Here is a 22,968-nt window from a genome sequence, read left to right as displayed (position 1 = left end):
GCAGAAGAACTGCATCGAGCCCACACTTCTGATGATGTCTTGATGGGTTTCGCTGGGTCATAAAACTTCAGAACTGGTTCCTCTGTGAGTAATTTCTTTAGTTCCCTCCATAACTTTTCGTGGTCATGATCCCACTCCCATTCAATGTTCTTTTCTGTTCGTCTTCTCAATGGAGCCATGTTTTCTGAGAGGTTGGATATGAATTTACCCATATAGTTGACCATTTCATTAAACCACTGTACGTCCTTTTTGCATTGTCGCCTTGACATGTTCCCAGTGGTGGACGCCTTTCTGGGATCTGATCTGATACCCTCACTGCCAATAATATCTCCGACATATGTTAGTTCTGTCACCCCGAGCTGGCATTTCTCTCTATTCAGCTTCAGATTTGCTTTCCTTGTTCCAGCACTTTCCGTAGTCTCTCATCATGCTCCATCCTCGTGGTTCCCCATACTATGATGTCATCCATTAAGGTATCAACTCCATCCAGGAGCTCATAGACCATATGGATAGTTTTGTGATACACTTTAGGAGCTGAGGCAATTCCAAATGGTGACCTTAGGAATCTTTATCTGCCAAATGGACCATTGAACATGCACAGTCTTGAACTTACTTCATCCAATTTCAACTGCCAAAATCCTGATGATGCATCTAACTTGCTTAAAAACTTTGCATTTGCAAACTGTGACATGATTTTTTTTTTCATGAGTCGGAAGCTTAAAGTGTTCTCTCTTTATTGCTCTGTTTAGATCTCTTGGATCCAGGCAATTTCTAAGCTTTCCATTCTTTTTGTCCACAATGACGAGTGAACTCACCCACTCCATTGGCTCATCTATCTTCTGAATCATAATCAGGCTTTCCATCCTGTCTAACTTTGCTTTCAGTTGCTTTTGAAGTGTAAATGGAACTTTTCTGCATGGATATATTATCAGTGGAATACATTTATCCACTCTGATTGTGTGATCTCCTGGAAGGCAGCCTAGAAATACTCTTTCATGAGTTCATCATAGACAGTCTCTCCTTTGCTTTCCACAACGAGGACTCTTTTTACCAGGTTCAGTTTCTCACAGGCTGTTAAACCTAGTATGGCCTGTATATCCTTTAGCACCACGATGAATGCTAGCATGCACTCTTTGTCCTTGTGTTTCACTTTGACTATGCATTCACCTTGCACTGGTATATCAGTACCTGAATATCCTGTCACCTTCACTTTTGTTCCATACATCTTAGGTCTTGGTCTATTCTTCTTAAAATCAGTCACTGATGTTACATTAATTTGTGCTCCAGTATCCAATTTAACTGAAATGTATATGTCATTCACTTTAAATCTCAACATCTAGTCTCTGTTTTCTTTCTTGTTTACAGTCACAACATCTACATAGAATTCCTCTATCTCCCTTGCATGAACCTTGCTTTGTTGCACTTGGTTCCTACAGCAATGGGCATAATGGTTGCATTTGTGGCACATATTGCTGGACACTTTTGGTACGGGTTGTGTACCGCATCGACAACATGGCTTTCGATTGTCGATTTCATTTTTGTTCACTGACTACGCCTCTCTTTTCACTTTGGCATGCTTTTTGTTAAACAGTTTAGGTCTGTTCTTGCTCATTGCATCCACTGAACAGCTCTTTTGCATGTGTTTTTACAGTTTCTGTAGCTCTGCAAAATGCTATGACTTTTTCCAAGTCTAGATTTTGCTCTTTTAGCAGTCTTTCCCTTTGACTATTATCTGGAATACCACACATAAGTCTGTCTTTTATCAGCGAGTCAGTCAGTCCACCAAATTCAATTGTTTTGCTTCTGTTTCTCAATTTAGTCACATACTGATCAATATTTTCTTCCATTTTCTGTACATATGTGAAAAATCTGTGCCTCTCAATGTCACATTAAAAAGGTATGCAGTATGCCTCTAACTATTCCATTATATTTTCCAGTTTCATTTTGTCTCCTTCAGCAGCAAATGTGAAGTTATTATACACCGCCAGGGCTTCATCACCCACGACAAGTAAGAAAACTGACACTTTAACTTTATCACTTTTCTCATCAGCTCTGACTGCCACTAAATACAATCCAAAATGCTGTTTAAATCTGTTCCAATTTTCAGCCACATTACCTGTCAGCTGAAGTTTCACTGGTGGACGTAATCCTTCCATTTATCACTGTGTTAGCTTCTCTTCGCTGATCAGTTGCTGACTTTAGATTTTACCTTTTAAACTATTTCTTTCTAATTTCCTTCATCTCACTTCTGACACCATGTTTCATCTTGTATTTATATGTGTGAGTTCTTAGACAACACATGGATGAAGGAAAAGTATTTTTTTTTTACTTTAACGTTAATGTAAACAGCACCATGAGGCATGCCATATGGTTGCAAGTCTCCATTACAGATCTGCATACTGTGTGTCAGCCCCCTGCCGGCAGCCAAGTCTAATCAAACAATAAGGCCTTGCTAGCTGTCATGCAAACCTGATCACTATCATTATGGCCTGAATAAAAAATTGAGGGGAAGGAGAGGAAGAAGGAAGGGGAACAAGCAAGAGGTAGTAGGTAAATACAAGTGAGAGGGCAGAAGAAAAATAAACCTGAGAAGGGATGGGGAGATGACAGGGAGGTTAAAAGGGGTAGCTCTGATAAGGAAGGGGAGGGATGGGGAGCTTGAGGAATGGAGACAAATGGATAGGGAAAGAGACAGGGGAAGGGTTTAACAGAAATTGGTTGTCAATGTTATTGCCACTGGAGAGTGTCAAGGCAAAATAGAAGCTGCTCTTCCTCCAATTTGCCGATGTCCTCAGTTTGGCAGTATATGACATCGGCTCCTCCAATTTCTATTAACCTCTTGTCTCTCTCCCTCTTTCCCTATTTATGCTGATTCAGCATGAAGGAATTCTATACAGTTAAAACTGTAAAGTCTCTGGATCATATTTTGAACACAGAAGGGCACAGCCTTTGAAATGTGATGCACAAGTCAACTCAGCCCTGAAGGTATTTATTAGACTCAAAATGTCACAATGGCTCACGCTTCAGCTGAAATTTGCAAAATTTAACTATTACAAACCTTTCACTTTGATAATTCATTTCTAGTAACTTGAGTACAAAATTTCTTTTCCATGTTCTTCATTTTGTAAACCTATTAAAAACCAAGAGTCAGCCCTGGGATTCAGTCCATTGTAATCATGACACAAGAGGTTATACTCTGCTTTTAAGACTTTTATTATTTCTACCACAATTTAATGATTGGAACATTCACATCCTTTTATACAAGGTCAGTTGTTTCTGTTAAAATAACAAATGACATTTTCTTATCTATGTGGACATCAGACAACTTCCAGCAACCACACATCCAGACATTACCACATTTCAAGATACCCAGGTCATTTGTCAGGATTGCATGAATAGTGTTTCATGGAGAGGTTAATCCTTAAAGAAGTTCCAATCTATTCACAAATGTATGAACTGAATTGAATATAACAAAAGGTTAGAAGCTCTCCATTCCAAGCTAATTATTGCAAGCAACTTTCTGTATTGCAAAGTAATAAACATATCCATTTTCATCGAATCTCATTTCAATTATTATTCATTGTATTTGAAGAAAGCATCTACTGTATTTTGCTCTCCCTATCTCTCTCAAGCCAACCTTCTTTTAATTTTTCAATGAAATTACCACAGAGCACACCAGACTGAATAACTGTTAAAATGCTGCTCTCTGCACATGGCCCAGAGTGTCTTTTTGAGGGGTGCTGCTCTTTTAGAATCGAGGAAAATTGTGATAAATCAGCATCTATTTGTTCAGAAATCCTTATAGTTTGGCATCTGGTTTTGCATTAGCACAGAATGTGAGGCAGTACACAGAGCGCTGGCAAGTTGTGAGACCAGGGTCTGGTATTTGCGTCAGGGGTGCAGCCAGGTTAGAGGTTGGGATCCAGAACAGTAGGGAGGCAGGATGTTAAGTAGATTTGTGGTTGGATCCAGATTGCTTGTATCATTTTGTTGAGGACCTTCACAGGGACCTTCCAGTGGCCAACCATTTCAATTCTGCATCCCATTCCCGCAATGACATGGCCTCATGCACTGCCAAACTGAGGCCACCCTCAAATTGGATAAACAACACTGAATATTCCATCTGGAATATTCTCTCCAACTAGACTTCTCTGGTTTCCATTAGGCCTTTCCCCTGTGTTTCTTTTCCCCCTCACTCAGTCTCCTTTCCTCCAGCTCCCCAACCCCTTCTCCCTTATCACTTCTCAGCTTTTTTTTGTTCTCTTCTTCCCTCCCACAGATATCCTTCCATGAACACTTGCCTTTGGCTCAAGCCGAAAGCATTGGTTATACATATCTTTGCTCCCTATGCATGTTGTGTGAGTTTCTCACGTAGTTTTGTGCACTAAAGATAATCACCAGGATGACTAGATACAGATAATATCCATGAAGAACATTCCCAATCAAGCTTGAAGTTCCAATTTTTAATTAAAAATTCTCTTCAATAAAAAAAAAGGTTAATGTATATTTACTTAAAATTCCTGCAGCATTGAAACAATAATAACTCTGCTGTGCTTCCCTTTCTTTTCAGTGCTGATCCTCTTCCAAATAGCTAGCAATGCCATTTCTTCTGTAAAATTCTGTTTGCACTCGGGCAACTCTGACAAAACTCCGATTTGTTGGCTCGAGTTGGGAACGTTTACCATAAAGGGAAGACGATAAGACTGGAACTGTTCGAGCTTTTTCCTGCAAGATTCATGATTGGATTAAGTAAACGAATATTATTTAAGTTTATTTATTTCATGCAATTTGATATCTTGCTACCAGAACCTCCAAATTAACTACATTTGATTAATCAGAACCATTGATTTCTAGTCCAATTCCCTGTTTTCTCTGTATAATATCACTCTGTTCCAAAGAATATCATTCTTCGAAAATGAAGCCATTTTCTCCAAAAGGTACATTACCTCAACATACTCATGCTTTATTAAATTTCTCATATAGTATTCATGTTTCCTCAACCCATATTTCAGTGAAAATTTTCATCAACACCACCTGAATAGTAAACTTGCTTTGCCCTGCCACCTACCCCCTATTTATTGAACTCAATTCTATTCATTTGAGACTACTTGGGGGAAATCGAAAACTAGAAAGCATAGATCTTTCCCACCTCACCCTAAATCTAAAAGGGGCCTGAGGGGCAATTTTTTTTGCACAGAGAATGATTAAATATGTGGAATGAGCTGCCAGCGAAGTGGTAGATGCAGATACAATTGGAACATTTTAAAATCTAGAGAGGTACATAGATAGGAGAAGTTTATTGGGATATAGGCCAAACACAGGCTAATTGAACTAGCTGATTGAGAGAACTTGGTCAGCATAGACCTGTTTTAGTTCTGTAAAATGCTTAGACTCTATCCCATTTCTGAAAGATCAAAAACCAGACAGGAATAAAAACTGAAGCAGGTGGTGCTGGTGTTAATCTACCCCACCACCCCCCCCCACCCCATCTTTAAAACTGTGGCTAATTTTCCATTGCATCTCAACCTTCTTACACCAAACTCATATCCTTCAAATACTCTTCCGTTTATAACCCTGAAGGTGGAGAAATCCAAACACATGCAATTTCGTAAGATTTAATCATCCAGGCAAAAACTCTTTGAATAATTTCATGCCTGCAAAAATTTGCTTTTTCAGCCTATTCTGTTTGGGTGCAAAAATTTCACCCCAGCTGGACATGTGCAAGGTAAATAATCATGTATTCAAGCAAAACATATTTGACATTAGTATTGCCTATTCTGGAGTTCAAACCATCTTAAAAACAGATTTGGGTACATTGAGAAACCCACATCTGCAATTTTTCTAGGAAATATATTTGTAATTTAATGCCAATTGCTGCATTCTTGTCATTAGCCAATAGTAGCTGACATGTTCCAGAAAATCCTTCATTAAGAATATTAAAAAATCTATAAAAATAATATGCCAGAAACCAGTTGCTCATGGGCACACCTTGCTGTCCAGAAGACACATGGAGCTCTACAAGTTACCAGAAGAGGATGAAGTTGGAAGAGGAGAAATGTACTTAACAAGAGTCAATGTTTGAATAGTTTTAACTTCTCTGAGGGGTAATGTGAGCAATTTGTGCTTCAATAAAGATGCCTTTCTTCTATGTTAACAAACACTGAAGGCAAGCAAAGAAAGAGAAGTTTCCCTAGGTGATATCAGATAACTGAATAAATACTAGAGATGAAACCAAAAGCCTTAAATTCTGAAAAACACAGCATTCAATCAGATGTTACCCTCACACTGAAATATAAAGCTTTGATAACTGATTTTGCAAATAAATGTATTAAATATTTTCAGAAATTATAGCCACAAAATTTTTTGAAATGATAAAATGCATTGAATGGTACAAATAGAACCCACACATATTTAGCTTATCATCAATATTTTACTTTAGCTGTGATGGTATGTTTGCATTGTGGTTCAACATTCAGGAAATTTGTAAATTCAAGTTATACCAGAACAACATTACAGAATGGTAAAAGATTGCATATTTACAACATTCTCTCAAGGCATCCATCACTCTGTTAGTAGCACGATGGCTACTCAACCAAGCATAATAGTTCAACACTGGATGAATAGTTAATTTTTTTTTTAAAAAGATGTAACACACCTCAGCATTTACATTAAGACCTTGGCTGTGGCTGTATTCTCGATCATCACGATGGATTTTATCATTATATCCTTGTTGCACTTTAAAAACCTGATCATAAATCAGTACAGATACTTCCTAAAAGGAAAACAAAATACTTTAGCAAGTGTACAAAGCCCATGGTCAATAAATACAGTATACAAGTACTTCAATTTACTACATCTATAGATCAGTTTCTGTGATGTAGTTTATGACAGAAAATCAAAGCAAATTCATGCAAATCTCCCCTTTTTGTTCTAAACTGTCTATGTATGGCCTTGAATTTTAAGTTACTGTGGCTCTGCAAATTATAACTTCATCAGAAATGCAGCTGAAACCTCAAATATTCACATGACTAAGGTTTACTCATATATTTAATGCAATTTAGGGATACAACAGAGCTGTGGAAACCAGAATTAATAATCTATAATCATTCTATTATTGATGGGGAATTTAAATTAAATTGATTACAAAACTAAATTTAAAAGCAGATATCGGTTAGGGTGGCATTGAAATAACTAATAACAAAAACAATCTGGTGCACTAAGATATTTTCAATGAAGCATCCTTATCCAGGTCAATATAGTTGATTCTTAACTGCCATCTGAAATTTTACAGAATGCAACACAGTTCATGGCAAAGGTGGAGAAAAAAAAATTGTAAACCATATGGAATTATGATTTCAGTGAAAGCTCATCTTGGGACCAACTTAGCTAAAAGTCTGCTCAACCTAAAAAAGGGGTGAAACTATGGAGATTCTGGTGGGTACTGATAAAAGTGGCTTTGGAAGCCCCAATGTTTAGGTGGAGAAAGTTGCGCATCAGCTGGAAATGGATGTCATGCGTTGACCAGGATCTTGAAAACCGTTTGCAGTATCCTGGATGCTGCTAGCATGAAATGGTTATAGAAGTTGACCATGCCAACAAACTTTTGGAGTCCTTTCACAGTAGAGGGCTTGGGAAACTTGAAAATGGCCTCAATCTTGGATGGGTGCAGGTCTGCTCTGTGCTGGTCAATGTGGTGGTTGAGGAAGTTGATGGAAATGAGGCCAAACTGACACTTGGCAAGGTTGATCATCAGGCCATGCTTGTCAAGTCTCTGGCAGAGCTGCTGTTCCTGGTGAGAGCGACTAGTGAGGATGTTGTCGAGGTAGATGAACACTAAATTGAGCCTGTAGCCTACCGTGGGCAGCGTACCTGAGGCCAAAATGTATGTGTAGGAACTCAGAGAGACTGAATGGGGTGATGTGACCTGTCTGGTGGTGAATAGGAATTTGATGGTAGCCGTGTTCCAGGTCGATTTTGGAAAATACCTTGGCACCATTCAGGTTTCCACTGAAGTCCTCGATGTGAGGGACAGGGTACCAGTTAGTTGCTGTGACCACATTAAGACAGCACTAGTCTCCACGGGGTCTCCAGCCCCCAGACGTTTTGGAGACAATGAGAAGAGGGGAGGCCCACGAGCTGTCTGAGTGGCACACTATGCCCATTTCCTCCATCCTATGGAACTTGTCTTTGGCCAATTGGAGCTTGTTGGGGAGGCAGGCTACATGCGGATGCATGGAGTAGCGGTCTGGTGGTCGGGATAGGGTGCGGCACCCCATGCTTAGGGCTGGCCATCGTGAACTGGGGAATTATGATGTCTGGGAAATCGGCTAGGATCCTGGCATACTCATTGTCAGAGAAGGTCACCAACCTGAGGTGGGATGCAGTCAATTCAGTATAGCACAAGGTGATTGAATCGAATGTTTTGGAATTGTCGAGACATTGTCCATTCAAATTGACCAGCAGGGAGTGTACCCAGAGGAAGTCAATGCCCAGCAGCAGTTGTGAGACGTTGGTAATGGTAAAGGTCCACTTGAAATGGCAGGAGTTGAAACTGAGGGGGGGATCGTATAGACAGACCCTGTATATCCTGATGCTGCTGCTGTTGGCGATGCTCAAGGGAGACCCCTCCTTTCTGGAATGAGTGTCAATGCCTGAGGGGGAGAAAACACACTGGCCTCCACTCCCATGTCAATGAGAAAATGCCACCCTGAATGACTATCCCAGATGTAGGAGTCAATCATTTTGGGCAGCCACAATTTCCACTACCGATGGCCAGCCGGGGCATTTCCCCGGATATGTGCAGGGTGCTCAGTGGTAGTAGCACCACTTGTCTTTACTGGCACTGTTCCAGGCTGGCATCACTGTTGCCCTTTCCGTGGAGGCTGGGGCTATCTATCTCCTGACGAGGCAAAGCTGTCATCGGTTGATAGTCACTTCCCCCTTCTATTTAGCTTGCCACGGGCATGGTGGGGGGAGGTGGGGTTGGTGAAATCATCATCTGAGAGGAGCAGGTGCATGTCTTTAGGCATTTGTTTGAAGAAAACCTGTTTGAAAAGGAGGGTGATCCTGTGCCCATCATCAGGGCGAGCTTTTCGTTCATGAGCATGGATGGTTTGCGGTCACTTAGGCCATCCATGTGCAGCAGTTTTGCCACCTTCGTACTTGTTGTTGGCTGGTGGTTGGTGAAGGTAATTGATGATGTGCCCGAAAGTTTCCTGGTCCAGCGTACTGACCACATAGTAGTATTTCATGGTGTCGGCAGTTGTCTGGCATATGTGGAATTGGGCTTCGGCTTGTTCAAACTATACTTGCAGTTGTCATGTCCAGAAGGTGGGCAGTTTGAGTGAAACTGCGTTCTGTAGATTCAATTGTAGTATTGAACTGGACAATTATTCACTCAAGCAAGAGGGCAAGGGCAAAGGATGAGCTGGATGCCTTTTACAGAACTGGTACAGCTTAATGAGCTGAATGATCTTCACGCATGTAACAATTTTACCATCCAGGAACAAAGTACAGAAGCAAAAGAGAGCATGCCTTTCAACTCCCAAATTGCTGTATTCCAACATCATTTCTGCTCTTGTGCCTCAAGTTCATAAGAGTTGTAACCATTGGGAATTCACCACCTGCAGTAGCGGTGGAAGTGGAGTCAATCAGGAATCAGATAACTTTTTTAAAAAAATAATTTTCCATTTGTGTCAAAACATATACAGTATTTATCCATAACATTAAAATAATAAAAACTATGGCACAAAAGTAATACAGTTTTTATACATTTTCTACCCTGCCCACCCACCTCTTCCCTCCCCAAAAAAGCAGGAATCAAATAACTTGAGAGATAGATGGAGTAAACAAGAAAATCTGCAGATTCAATGATTGTAGTTTACAGAAAGGGGAAGGGTTAATAGAAACTAGAGAAGTCAATACTGCGAGAGTGCCCAGAAGAAATATTAGGTGTTGTTCCTCCAATTTGCAGGTAGCCTCAGTTTGGCCACGCATGTGCCCATGGACCTGTTGATTGAGCAAGAAAATCTGCAGGTACTGTGATTGTAGTTTACACAAACAGAAATGCTGGAGAAACTCGGCAATCACGCAGCATTCTTCATGTAGCAGATAAAGATGCATAACTAATGTTTCAGGTGTGAGTCCTTTTTCTAGGTATGAGCAAAATGCAGACAGAAGCAGGACTAAAATGGTGGGAGTAGGGGTTGGAGCACAAACCTACATACAGTACAGTGGAAGCTCATTCTAGCCATTCAACCTGTGTCGCTCAATTACATCCAAATTACGTTTTGAAGGGTGGGAGGAAACCAGAGCACCCGGGAGAATGCACAAACTCCTTACAGACAGTACCTGATTCCAACTCGGGTCGCTGTTGTGCTCACCGCTAAGCTCACTGTGCCACCCCAAAGGGGGGGGGGGGGACTGAGAATGAAAAGGGAAGAGGGAGAAGAGCTGGAAGAAGGAGACCGATAAGCGGCTTAATGGAAACCAGAGAAGTCAAACTTATTGCTATCTGGTTGGAGAGGGGCACCTCCAATTTGCTGGTGGCTTCGGTTTGCCAGTCCCTGGACTGGCACGTCAGGGCAGGCGTGGGGCACGGCACTGAAATGGTTGGCCCCTGGGAGGTCCCTGTCACTGATGGGGACCGAGCGAAGGTCACAAGGGGAGCAGAGGATGACCCCTGCAGATTCACAGGTGAAGTGTTGGATTAACTGGACGCTCCATTTAAGAACTCATTCCGATACTTCACATTCTTAGAATTGTATCCAGGGGTAGGTAATTATGGGCAATGCTGCCTCGGAACGCACAGGGTGGAATTGGCACTTACTTTCTTCTGATGACCAAAATAAGTGATCTCATTGGACCCTCGCCTCTCGGGGATGAAGCTGAAGGCAGATAATGCAGAAAGCGGCGTGTTCTTGCTGAGGCGTTTGCCGATTTCCGTCATGTCCTCCCGCTCAACGGGACTGAACCCAGAGCCCGGCGTCTTCTCGTTGCCCAGCGACAAGCGAGCAAGTTGCGCGTCTTTCCTTCCGCCCCCGGCGCGCCGAGCGAGCCCACCCTCTGCCCTCGCGAACAATCCAAGCGCGGAGTTTGCACCTGGCGAGGCGCGGGAGCGCCCGTGATGTCACAATCGCGCTCTGTGCGCTGGCGTCCCCACCTGCCGAGGGGTCGGATCACGCGCAGGTGCGGTGCGTGTGGGCGCTGGAACCCCGCGGGGTGTTCGTGTCACCACGTTCCTGCAAAGTCAACTTGGTCAAGAAGGTAAAAAGTTTTCTCGAAGGCCTGGGTTTCAAATGGTTTTTTTTAAACAAGTGATTTGGGACGGCATTTGTTTTTGTCCGGAGTAAAGAGGCAGGAAAACGGAAAGGTCTTGGTTCAGACAGTCGGTCGGGAGATGGAGGATGGAGGGAGGGAGACGCCAACGGTGGAGAAAGTCTGCAGATACTGCGGGGGGTGGGGGTGAGGGAAAGATGCAGGTTTAACGCTTCTTGCAGGTGTAGGTACAAAGGGGGCGATTATTGGGAAGGGGGTGACTGATTGAGGGAGTCACAGATGGAGCAATCCCCATGGAAAGGGAAGATGTATCTGGTGGTGGGATCCCATTGAAGATGGTGGAAATGGCAGAGAATAATATATTGAATGTAGAGGCTGGTGGGAATGGTAGGTGAGGAAGAGGAACCCTGAGTCAAGGGATGGAAAATGTGGGGGAAATAGTGGAGATGTGGGTGAGGGCTGGAGGGGAGGCCATGTTTTGTGAAGGAGGAGGACATCTCAGATGGCCTAGAATGGAAGTCCTCATGCAAGCGGAAATGTGGCAGAGACTGAGGAATTGAGAGAAAAAAATAGAATCCTTTCAGAAGGCAAGGTGGGAATAGGTGTTGTCAAGGTAACTATGGGGGTTACTGGGTTTATTAAAGATGTATGTAGATAGTTTGTGTCCTGAGATGGATCAATTGAATTTGAGGAGAGGGTGGAAGTTGGCAGAAAAGTGCATAAAGGTGACAAGCTCATCGTGGGTGCAGGAGGCAGCACCAATGCAGCCAATGTATTGGAGGAAGAGTTGAGGACCCTTTGCCTGTGTAGATGCAGTATGGATTACTTGGCACATCCAATGAAGACAGGCCTACCTGGGACCCATGTGAGTACCCATGGTTAGACATTTGATGGAGACAGTGATTTGGCTGCCCATGGCCTTATATACTGCCAAATCAAGGACACCTGCCAATTTAAAGAACAACACCTTGTTTTCTGTCTCCACAGTTTCCAACCAGAGAGTAACAATGTTGACCTTCAATCTGTTGTTTGGGATTTAGGATGTTTTGGCGGGAGCAATTTGGCGCGACCAGTTTGGCGCAGCCCAATTTGCTGCAGACCCATTTTGGCGCATATTCAGGCTCAGTTAAAAGCATTAATGAAAGCAAGATAGGAATTGATTTTTTTAGTTCCATGTGAACATAATATTCTCTGTAGTAAAAATGGTAGAGAGTAATAAGTTAATTACAAAAAAATCTAAAATATGACCTTTATTCAAAATTATGGGCAATCCCTCTTAAATATTCAACATGATTTCTCCCACTAAATCTTCTTACAAGTGTCTACTTCCCTGAATTTCTTTAGTTTCAGTGGAATATCGTGCCCTGCTACAAGATGATCACAGTAAATGTCCCTTCCTCTCTGAACTTTTTCTGAACTGTCAATAAATTTCCAAATAACTGGATGTTCCACTCCAAGTTTGCATTGTAATCTCCTGTGAGCAACTTCTGCATGATTGTTTGTTCTATCCTCATTGTTTAAAGTTCTTTCATATATATTCCACATTCCAACTGAAAAAAAGCGGTGGACGTCTACCATTTTCTCTGCATAATCTTCTATCTACATAGTTATCCTCGAACTAGTCCAGCAGCGGTTGCAGTTCATCTGGAAGTGCATCAGCCAAATGTTCAATACCTTCATCAATGTTTTCAATCGGAAAAAATGCAAGACCAATTACCATTTTAGCTCTCAAAGAAAACTCCGAGTCAATGTTATACCTACTCAAGTGTCCCAAACTGACAAGATGTTTTCTCATATTTTGAGCCAGGTGAAAAAAAAAAATCCCCTGATTTCCACAGAAGGAAAATGCTGTTGTAAACTTTTGAAATTTGCAAGTTCAAAGTCACAGTTGATAATGTCAGGGCGGCATTCAGGCTATATTTCCAGAACCATTTCAAATAATTTATCATGTGTTGTTTGTAACTTATTTGGGAGTAAAGCAATCAACAGTGGGAACACACCTTTATGTATTTCCCCTAAAATAACATAAACTTGTGAAAATAGAGGTGAGGAAATTTTGAATGTTCCATCAACATAAAACTTTTTTGTTTGTCTTAGAAATTCGGCATTCCTTTTTCTTCCAAATATAAGAATTCTGCAGGTGGTACTACCGCTGTCGGCTAGTAAAAATTGTTTTTCATTATATTCATCAACCGAATATGTTTTAAAGCTATCTGGAATTACAAGATCTTCTAAATTTCTTGGATTTATTGGGTAAGCACCAATTTCTTTCCTTGTCCGACGGACCATTTTCTTCAGCGCTCTGTTGTTAGGCATCATTTCTTGGCAAGCTTCAGACAAATTTTCTAGGCACTCGTTAATCACTTTTGCAGTTCCCTCTACAGTTTCAACAGCTCGTACTTTTATCTTTGAAATGATGGTATCTCTTTCCACCTTCGATGCCGAAGCTGAATGTTCATTAATTTGTTTCACTAGTTCACCAATTCTAACATGAATTCGAGCTTTGCAAATGTCCTTCGTCTCACATCTCCAAAGCTTGGTTATCTTATCAGCATCAAAAACACACATTACATATATATATCTATATATATATAGATATATATAGATATATCTATATATATATAGCCATCGTACGAGCACTTTTCCTTTCCACATTTGGTCAAAATTGTTGATGGCTTTTTAATGCGTGTAATTACTACTTGACACTACTTATTTATTAGTTTTGCGCCGAAATAGGTCTGCGCTGAAGTGGGCTGTGCCAAACCTCTCGTGCCAAAACGGCTGTGCTGAATGGTCCCATTCCGAGCTATTTGTGCTCCCCCATCTGTTTCTTTCCCTACTCATCCATCTCCAGCTCCACAGCCCCTTCTATCAGAAAACTACCTTTATTCCTCTGTCACCTTATCACTCTTTCTTCTACCATCTCCCTTGTATCCACCTATTAGTCTGGGATCCTCCACCATTCTTCCCTCCACTCACCCATCTTTTTTAAATTGGGCATTAACCTTTATTCCCATATTTCTGATAAAAGTCCTCATTCTTTGGAACTCCAAGGAATACAGTCCAAGAGCTGCCAAATATTCTTCATTTGCTAATCTCTTCATTCCAGGAATAATTGTAATGAATGTTTTTTGAATCCTCTCCTATGCCATCACATACTTTCCTAAATAAGCCCAAAATGATACCCTGTATCCAATTGAGGCCTCACCATTGTAAAGCCTTATCATTGCATCACTGCTCTTCTATCCTATTCCATCCTATTCCTGTAGATATTAATGCCAACATAACAGTCCCCTGTTATGAGCCCAAAGGACCCTAAAATCCAGCAGCAATAGACATTCACCAAGACAAGTAGTTACTTAAACAAAATTTGTTTTTAATTATCTTTAAACATGAAAACAGAATCAAACTTTAACTTATCTCTATTAACTTAACTAAACCCAACAACCCCCTTCTAATTCTAAGTGCACGTGTATGTGATGTGTGTGTAAATGTAAGAAAAGTTCTTTGGTTCACAGTTCAATCTCACTTCTCCTTCCAAGTTCTCTGGTTGCAGACAATTCTTATACTGTGCACAGAATTTAACATATATAAAGTTCACCAGGCTTTGGTGCTTGAAAGGTAAATGTTTACTGCTCAGGAAGATTCTTGTAGGGTTTGCAGAGAGAGATTTGTTGTTCCAGGATTTCTGCAACTGAGGTACCACCATTAGTCACCTCAATGTCTTGCTGATGAAACTTACCCCATCAGGGTTCTCTTTCTTTCAGGCTTTCACAGAGTTCCTTTCTGTTCCACTTATTCCAAGAGAAACATCTGACAGATAGCACTTCCAGTCATCCACCACTCTGGAGTTTGTTTCAGTTCCAACAAGCTTCTTGGCTTCTTTCTCTCCAACTGCCAGAAAGCCCACTTGACTCACTCACTTGCAAAACCCCTGACCTTCTCCAGCAAACAATAGGAGTTCTTGGTCAAGCTGTTGTCTTCAGGTAAACAAAAACCCAGGAGTTACCTTTTGTGTGCACTCTGTCAAAATCCTTGCAAAGAGCTTTGAACAGCCAGAGTGTCTCCTGCTTGTTGCTTTAATGACATCATTTCAATTAGCACTTACTTGTGAAATGTGCATAGCATTCTCCATAGTTTCTGTAAATTCACTGAATATGAATTCTTCAATATTTCAAATAAGATCTGTTTTAAAATGTGTGTATGTATGTAACTTACTCTAATTTTACCAATTTATCTCCCAAATATTCCATTACACACTTTTTAACCTTTAGGGTATCCTTCATGAGAACGCGCAAGTTCCTTTGCACCTCCGAATTTAGAATTTTCTCCCCACCCAAATAATAGTCTGGCCTTTTAGTCCTTTAATCAAAATGCATGACCATATACTTTCCAATATTGTATTTCATTTGCCTCTTGTTTGCCCATTTTCCAATTTAAGTCTCTCTGCAGTCTCTCTGTTTCCTCCTCACTATGTGTCCCTTCACCTATCTTTGTATCATCTGCAAAATTAACTACAAAGCTATTTATTCCACAATCCAAATAATTAATATACAATGTAAAAATAAGTGGCCCCAACGCCAACCCTGAAGAACACCATTGGTAAATGGTTGCCAACCAGAATTAGATCCCTTTATTTCCACTCTCTGTTTCCTGCTGATCAGCCAATGCTCTACTTGTGCTGTTGTTAAGCAGCTAAATGTGCTTTACCTTGTCAAAACCCTTTCAAGAATCCAATAATACAACAAGCACCTCATCATCTTTGTCTAGCTTGCTTGTGGTTCTTTCAAAAAATTCCAGGTTTGTCAGGCAGGATTTTCCCTTAAGAAAACCATGCTGACTTTGGCCTATCTTATCATGTACGTCAATGTATGCCGTAACCGCATTCTTAACAATCAATCCCAACAACTTCCCAGTGTCTGATGAAAGGAAATTATTCACCTGTTAGCCTTTCTGCTTCTTTTCTTCCTTTTTTAAATAGCACAGTGACCTTTGCAATTTTCCAATTCTCTGGAACCATGCCTCCACAATATCTATAGCTACTTCTTTCAGAACTGGAGGGTGCATTCCATCTGGTTCATGTGACTTATCTAGCCTTGGACCATTCAGCTTCCCAAGCACCTTCTCATTGATGATAGTGACTCCACTCACCTCACTTCCCTGTCTGGTTTGCTGTTAATATTTTCCACAGTAATAAATAATACATAATACTCATGCATTTCCTCTGCTATCTCCTTATCTCCAATTACAATTTCTCCAACATTGTCTTCTATTGGTCCAATATTTATTCTTGTCTTTTTTTTTAAATCTTTGTATATTTAAAAGCTTTCACTTACCTTTTATATTATTTTATAGCTTCCATTCAGAGTTCATTTTTTCCTTCCCAATGACTTGGTTGCCTTCTGTTTGCTATTGAAAACTTCAGAGTCCCCTATCTTCCCACTCAATTGTTGTTTCCTTACATGCCCTTCCATATGCTTTTACTTTGCCTTTCACTTCTCTTTTCAGCCACAGTTATCATTTTACCATTCACATATTTTCTATTTTTTTGCAATATACCTGCCCTGCACCTTCCTTGCTTCTTGCAGAAACTCCAGCCTTTGTTGCTTTTCAGTTCCTCTTGCTAGTGTGCCTTTCAAATCAAATTTTGCCATTTCCTTTCTCATACCTCTGTCATCCCCTTTATTCCATGGATGTACTGACACCTCTGATTTTAGTTTCTCTCCCTTAAACTGCATGGAAAATTCTATTATGTTATGGTCACTGCCTCCCTTACCTTCAACTCTCATACATTACACAATACCCAATCCAGAATTACCATTTCCCTGATCCACTCAGCCCCAAACTGTTCTAAGAAGCCATCCTAATGGCATTTGATAAATTTCTTCTCTTGGGAACCTGGTTTTCCCAATCAACCTGTATATTGAAATGCCTGATGACTGATGTAACTTTGCCCGTTTTGGACCCTTTCTCTATCTCCCTCTTTAGTTTGCACACCACATCCAGACTACTCTTTAGAGATCTGTATACAACACCTATCAGTGTCTTTTTACCTTTGAAATTCTCTATTCAACACAGAGGGATTCTATATATCTGTTCTCATGTCACCTCTCTTCAAAGATTTAATACATTTTTAACCAGCAGGACCAGCCCATCCCCTCTGCCGAACTTCCTGTCCTTTTGATACACTGTGTATCCCTGGATTTTTAGTTCCTAGTTATGGTCATTGGCTTGGTGATGGCCCACTTTCAGCTGTACTACTAGGTCATCAACTTGAATTCTTATACTGTGGGCATTTAAATGTAGGTCCTTCTGTGCTATGATCATCACCCTTTTCAATTTTGTTTCCTAAGTACCCAAGTTAAAATCCTTAATCTTGCTATTTTTCCCTATTGACTTCCTATCCATTCTCACAATCTCACTACACAGTGTATCTCCTGCCCTAGGCACTGCCCTCTCATTCTGGTTCCCATCCTCCTGTCAAAATAATTTAAACCCTTCCTTTTTTTAACTTTTTTTATTTTTCACACTATGAACCATATTAATCAAAATACACACAAACATTTCCCTCTTGAAAATACACAGTGTCATTTTCTCCCCTTTTTCATCCCTCCCTTCCCTCCCTCCTTCCCACCCTCCCTTCCCTCCCTCCTTCCCACCCCCCCCCCCAAACCCATTAAACGTTCAACATATACATTACAATAAACCCATTAAACAAGGTCATCACACAATGAAAATAAACAAGAAAATTGTGTCATCTATTTTTACACACTGGGTCAGTTCATTTCGTCTTCTTCTCATTCTATCATTTTAGGGGGTGGGGGTCTGCAGTAGTCCCTCTCTGTTGTGATCCATGTACGGTTCCCAAATTTGTTCAAATAATGTGACATTTTTTTAATTATATGTTATTTTTTTCCAATGGAATACATTTATTAATTTCCATGTACCATTGCTGTACTCTCTGATTTCCAAGTTGACATTATACAGTTTTTGCTACTGCTAAGGCTATCATAATAAATCTTTTTTGCACTTTATCCAGTTTAAGGCCTAATTCTTTACTACTTATATTACTTAGAAGAAAGATCTCTGGATTTTTTGGTATGTTGCTTTTTGCGATTTTATTTAATATCTGATTTAGATCTTCCCAAATTTTTTTCACTTTCTCACATGCCCAAATTGATACTATTGGGTACCATTTATTTAACTTTTGGGGCATGATATATAGCCTATATAACCAATTGTATTGTATCATGCGTAACCTCCTGTTTATTGTATTTCTGATAATTCCGGAGCATAGCTTTTCCCATATTTCATTTTTTATCTTTATGTTTAGATCTTTTTCCCACTTTTGTTTGGGTTTATAGCTTATTTCATCATTTTCTTTCTCTTGCAGCTTGATGAACATGTTTGTTATAAATCTTTTAATTATCATTGTGTCTGTAATCATATATTCAAAGTTGCTTCCTTCTGGTAATCTCAATCTGCTTCCCAATTTGTCCTTCAAGTAGGTTTTCAGTTATGCAAACATTGTACCGTGAGTTATTCCATATTTGTACTTCATTTGTTCAAATGATAATAAATATTTCCCAAAAAAACAATTTTCTATTCTTTTATTTCCTTTTCTCTCCCATTCTCTAAAGGAAAGGTTATCTATTGTGAAAGGGATTAGTTGATTTTGCGTCAATAATAATTTTGGTAGTTGGTAATTTGTTTTTTTTCCTATCTACGTGAATCTTCTTCCAAATGTTGAGCAGATGGTGCAGTACTGGTGAACTTCTATATTGCACCAGTTTTTCATCCCATTTATAAAGTATATGTTCTGGTACTTTCTCCCCTATTTTATCTACTCTTTCTAGGTCCAATCTGGTTTTTCCCTTGTTTGATAAAAATATGATAGATATCTTAATTGTGCTTCTCTATAATAATTTTTAAAGTTTGGTAGCTGCAAACCACCTTGTTTGTACCATTGTGTTAATTTATCTAGTGCTATCCTTGGTTTCCCCCCTTTCCATAAGAATTTCCTTATTATTCTCTTTAGTTCATTGAAGAATTTCTCTGTTAAGGGAATTGGTAATGATTGAAATAGGTATTGTATCCTTGGGAAGATATTCATTTTAATGCAATTTACCCTTCCTATCAGTGTTAGTGGTAAATCTTTCCAATATTCTAAGTTATCTTGTAATTTCTTCATTAATGGCTTATAATTTAATTTGTATAGATGGCCTAGATTATTATCTAGTCTAATACCTAGGTATCAGATTGCTTGTGTTTTCCATTTAAATGGCCATTCTTTTTTTAAACTTTGTGTGATCCGCATTATTCATTGGCATCGTCTTTTATTTGCGTTCATCTTGTACCTGATATTTCTCCATATTCCTTCATTTTCTTATGTAATTCTTGTATTGATAATTCTGGTTCTGTTAAGTATACTATGATGTTATCTGCAAATAGACTGATTTTATATTCTTTCTCTTTTATTTTTATCCCTTTTATTTTATTTTCTGTTCTTATCAGTTCTGTCAAGGGTTCTATTGCTAAAGCGAACAGTGAGGGAGATAGTGGACATCCCTGCCTAATTTAACCTGCTTAATTTAAATTGGTTCGATATATATCCATTTACTGCCACCTTCACCATTGGACCCTTATATAATGCTTTAATCCAATTAATATATTTCTCTGGTAGGTTGAACCTCTGTAGTACTTTGAATAAATAATTCCATTCTACCCTGTCAAAGGCTTTCTCTGTGACTAAAGCAACCACCCACTGTTGGCATCTTATTTCCTTGTACTGCATGAATTAAGTTAATGAACTTACAGACATTGTCCATTGTTTGTCTTTTCTTAATAAATCCAGTTTGATCTAGTTTTACTATTTTTGGTACACAATCGGCCAATTGTTTGCTAATAGTTTTGCTATTATCTTATAATCTGAGTTAAGTAGAGATATTGGTCTATACGATGCTGGTGTTAGTGGATGTTTCCCCATCTTTGGTATTACTGTAATTATTGCTGTTTAACATGAATCTGGCAAGTTTTGTGTTTCTTCTATCTGGTTCATTACTTCCAGGAGAGGAGGAATTAATAACTCTTTAAATGTTTTATAGAATTCTATTGGGAGTCCGTCCTCCTCAGACATTTTATTGTTCGGTAGCTTTTTTAATACATCTTGTTATTCCTCTATTTCAAATGGTGTTATCAATTTGTTTTGCTCCTCTTCTTGCAATTTCGGTAGTTCAATTTTAGCTAGAAACTCATCTATTTTGTCTTCTTTCCCTTCGTTCTCAGTTCGGTATAATTGCTTGTAGAATTCCTTAAAGTTTTCATTGATCTCTGTTGGGTTATATGTAATTTGTTTGTCCTTTTTCCTTGATGCCAATACCGTTCTTTTAGTTTGTTCTGTTTTAAGCTGCCAAGCTAGTATTTTGTGCATTTTTTCTCCTAGCTCATAATACTTCTGCTTTATTTTCATTATGTTCTTCTCCACCTTATACGTTTGTAGTGTTTCGTATTTTTTTTTGTCCGCTAATTCTCTTTTTGTTGTATCTTCCCTTGTTGATAGTTCTTTTTCTGTACTTACTATTTTCCTTTCCAGCTGTTCTATTTCCCGATTGTAGTCCTTTTTCATCTTGGTTACATAACTTATTATCTTCCCTCTGAAGGCTTTCATTGCATCTCATAATATAAATTTGTCTTTCACTGATTCCATATTTATTTCAAAGTACATTTTAATTTGGTGCTCAATAAATTCTCTAAATTCCTGTCTTTTAATTAGCATGGAGTTTACTCTCCATCTATATGTTCTTGGTTGGATATTCTCCAGTTCTATTGCTAATAACAGGGGTGAGTGATCAGATAACAATCTAGCTTTATATTCAGTTTTCCTAATTCTCCCTTGGATATGCACTTGGAACAGGTCAATCCTTGAGTATGTTTTATTTCTACTCGAATAAGATGAGTATTCCTTCTCCTTTGGGTGTTGTCTCCTCCATATTTCCAAAAGTTGCATTTCCTGCTTTGATTTAACCATAAATTTGGCTACTTTGTTCTTTCTGCTAGTCTTTTGTCCAGTTTTATCCATCTTTGAATCCAAATTAAGGTTAAAGTCCCCTCCTATCAATATATTCCCCTGCGTATCTACAATCTTCAAAAAAATATCTTGCATAAACTTTTGATTCTCTTCATTAGGTGCATATATATTGACCAAATTCCAGAGTTCTGAATATATCTGACATTTTAACATTACATATATCCCTGCTGGTTCCACCAGCGTTGTCTCCGCTCCATCCTCAATATCCATTGGAGCGCTTTCATCCCTAACGTCGAAGTACTCGAGATGGCAGAGGTCGACAGCATCGAGTCCACGCTGCTGAAGATCCAGCTGCGCTGGATGGGTCACGTCTCCAGAATGGAGGACCATCGCCTTCCCAAGATCGTGTTATATGGCGAGCTCTCCACTGGCCATCGTGTCAGACGTGCACCAAAGAAGAGGTACAAGGACTGCCTAAAGAAATCTCTTGGTGCCTGCCACATTGACCACTGCCAGTGGGCTGATCTCGCCTCAAACCGTGCATCTTGGCGCCTCACAATTTGGCGGGCAGCAACCTCCTTTGAAGAAGACCGCAGAGCCCACCTCACTGACAAAAGGCAAAGGAGGAAAAACCCAACACCCAACCCCACCAACCAATTTTCCCCTGCAGCCGCTGCAACCGTGTCTGCCTGTCCCGCATCGGACTTGTCAGCCACAAACGAGCCTGCAGCTGACGTGGACTTTTACCCCCTCCATAAATCTTCGTCCGCGAAGCCAAGCCAAAGAAGAAGAAGAGATATCCCTGCTGCATCTATTATTTCCTCCTCTATTTTGATTGGTACATTTTTATTGATTAATGTAGCTACACATCTGGCTTTTGAGTTATATGATGCTGCTGTTATGTGTCCTACCCAGTCTCTCCTTAATTTCTTGTGTTCCACTTCCGTTAGATGTGTTTCCTGCACGAATGCTATATCAATTTTTTCTTTTTTCCATAAATTTAATAGCCTCTTCCTTTTGATTTGGTTATGTATTCCATTAATATTTATAGTCATATAGTTCAACATGGCCATCTCATACTCTGTTTACATCTCATTTCCGTTTCCTCACCACCACCTTTCCCCCTTTCCCCATTTTCATTTCTCAGTTTTCTCTTTTTGAACACACTGTATGACAACACTTCTAAAACATAAGATATTTCAACCATTCCCACATCTAAAATTCCTTTTACCCCAAGTGTTTCCCCCCCCCTCTCTGAGTTGCCCCTTGTCCCTTGCCGGGCAACCACAACTCCCTCTCCATTCGGACTGCGAACCCGTTCACAAGTGTCAACTGATTTTGCAGTGACTGTTATTCTCTCCCACCCAACCCCCTCCAGAAAAGACTTTTATCTTCACATTACAACAAAGCTCCCCCTCTTTTCTTTTTCTTTTTTATTTTTTTAACCCCTCCTTATCCCCCCCCTTCTCACTTACTTCCCTTTTCTTCCCTCCTTTAGTTCTTACTTATACATTATTTTTACATCTTTATATGTAGTTTGTCATCATTCTTTGTTCTTGTTACATCTCTTCACCTCTCTTTCTGTTCTGCAGGCATTCTGCAAATTCTCGTGCTTTCTCTGGATCCAAGACAGTCTGTTTTGCTCCCCCGGGATAACTATTTTA

At 39.8% G+C, this 22,968-nt stretch overlaps 1 protein-coding gene across 1 annotated transcript; it reads right to left on the bottom strand.

Moving 5' to 3' along the window:
- Positions 1-3,195: 3,195 nt before the first annotated feature.
- On the bottom strand, positions 3,196-11,098 carry cfap90 (cilia and flagella associated protein 90). The gene is made up of 3 exons (XM_069914175.1): positions 10,829-11,098; positions 6,656-6,772; positions 3,196-4,725 (listed from the first exon to the last, which is right to left on the bottom strand). The coding sequence occupies exons 1-3, from the start codon at positions 10,946-10,948 to the stop codon at positions 4,567-4,569; spliced, it is 396 nt and encodes a 131-aa protein (XP_069770276.1). The 5' UTR covers positions 10,949-11,098; the 3' UTR covers positions 3,196-4,566.
- Between the last annotated feature and the right edge of the window lie 11,870 nt (positions 11,099-22,968).

This window comes from Narcine bancroftii, chromosome 1, assembly GCF_036971445.1.
Source record: "Narcine bancroftii isolate sNarBan1 chromosome 1, sNarBan1.hap1, whole genome shotgun sequence".
In the NCBI taxonomy this organism is placed as follows: Eukaryota; Metazoa; Chordata; class Chondrichthyes; order Torpediniformes; family Narcinidae; genus Narcine; species Narcine bancroftii.
Note: the sequence above shows the minus strand (reverse complement) of the source record. Positions and strands in the feature narration are given on the sequence as shown.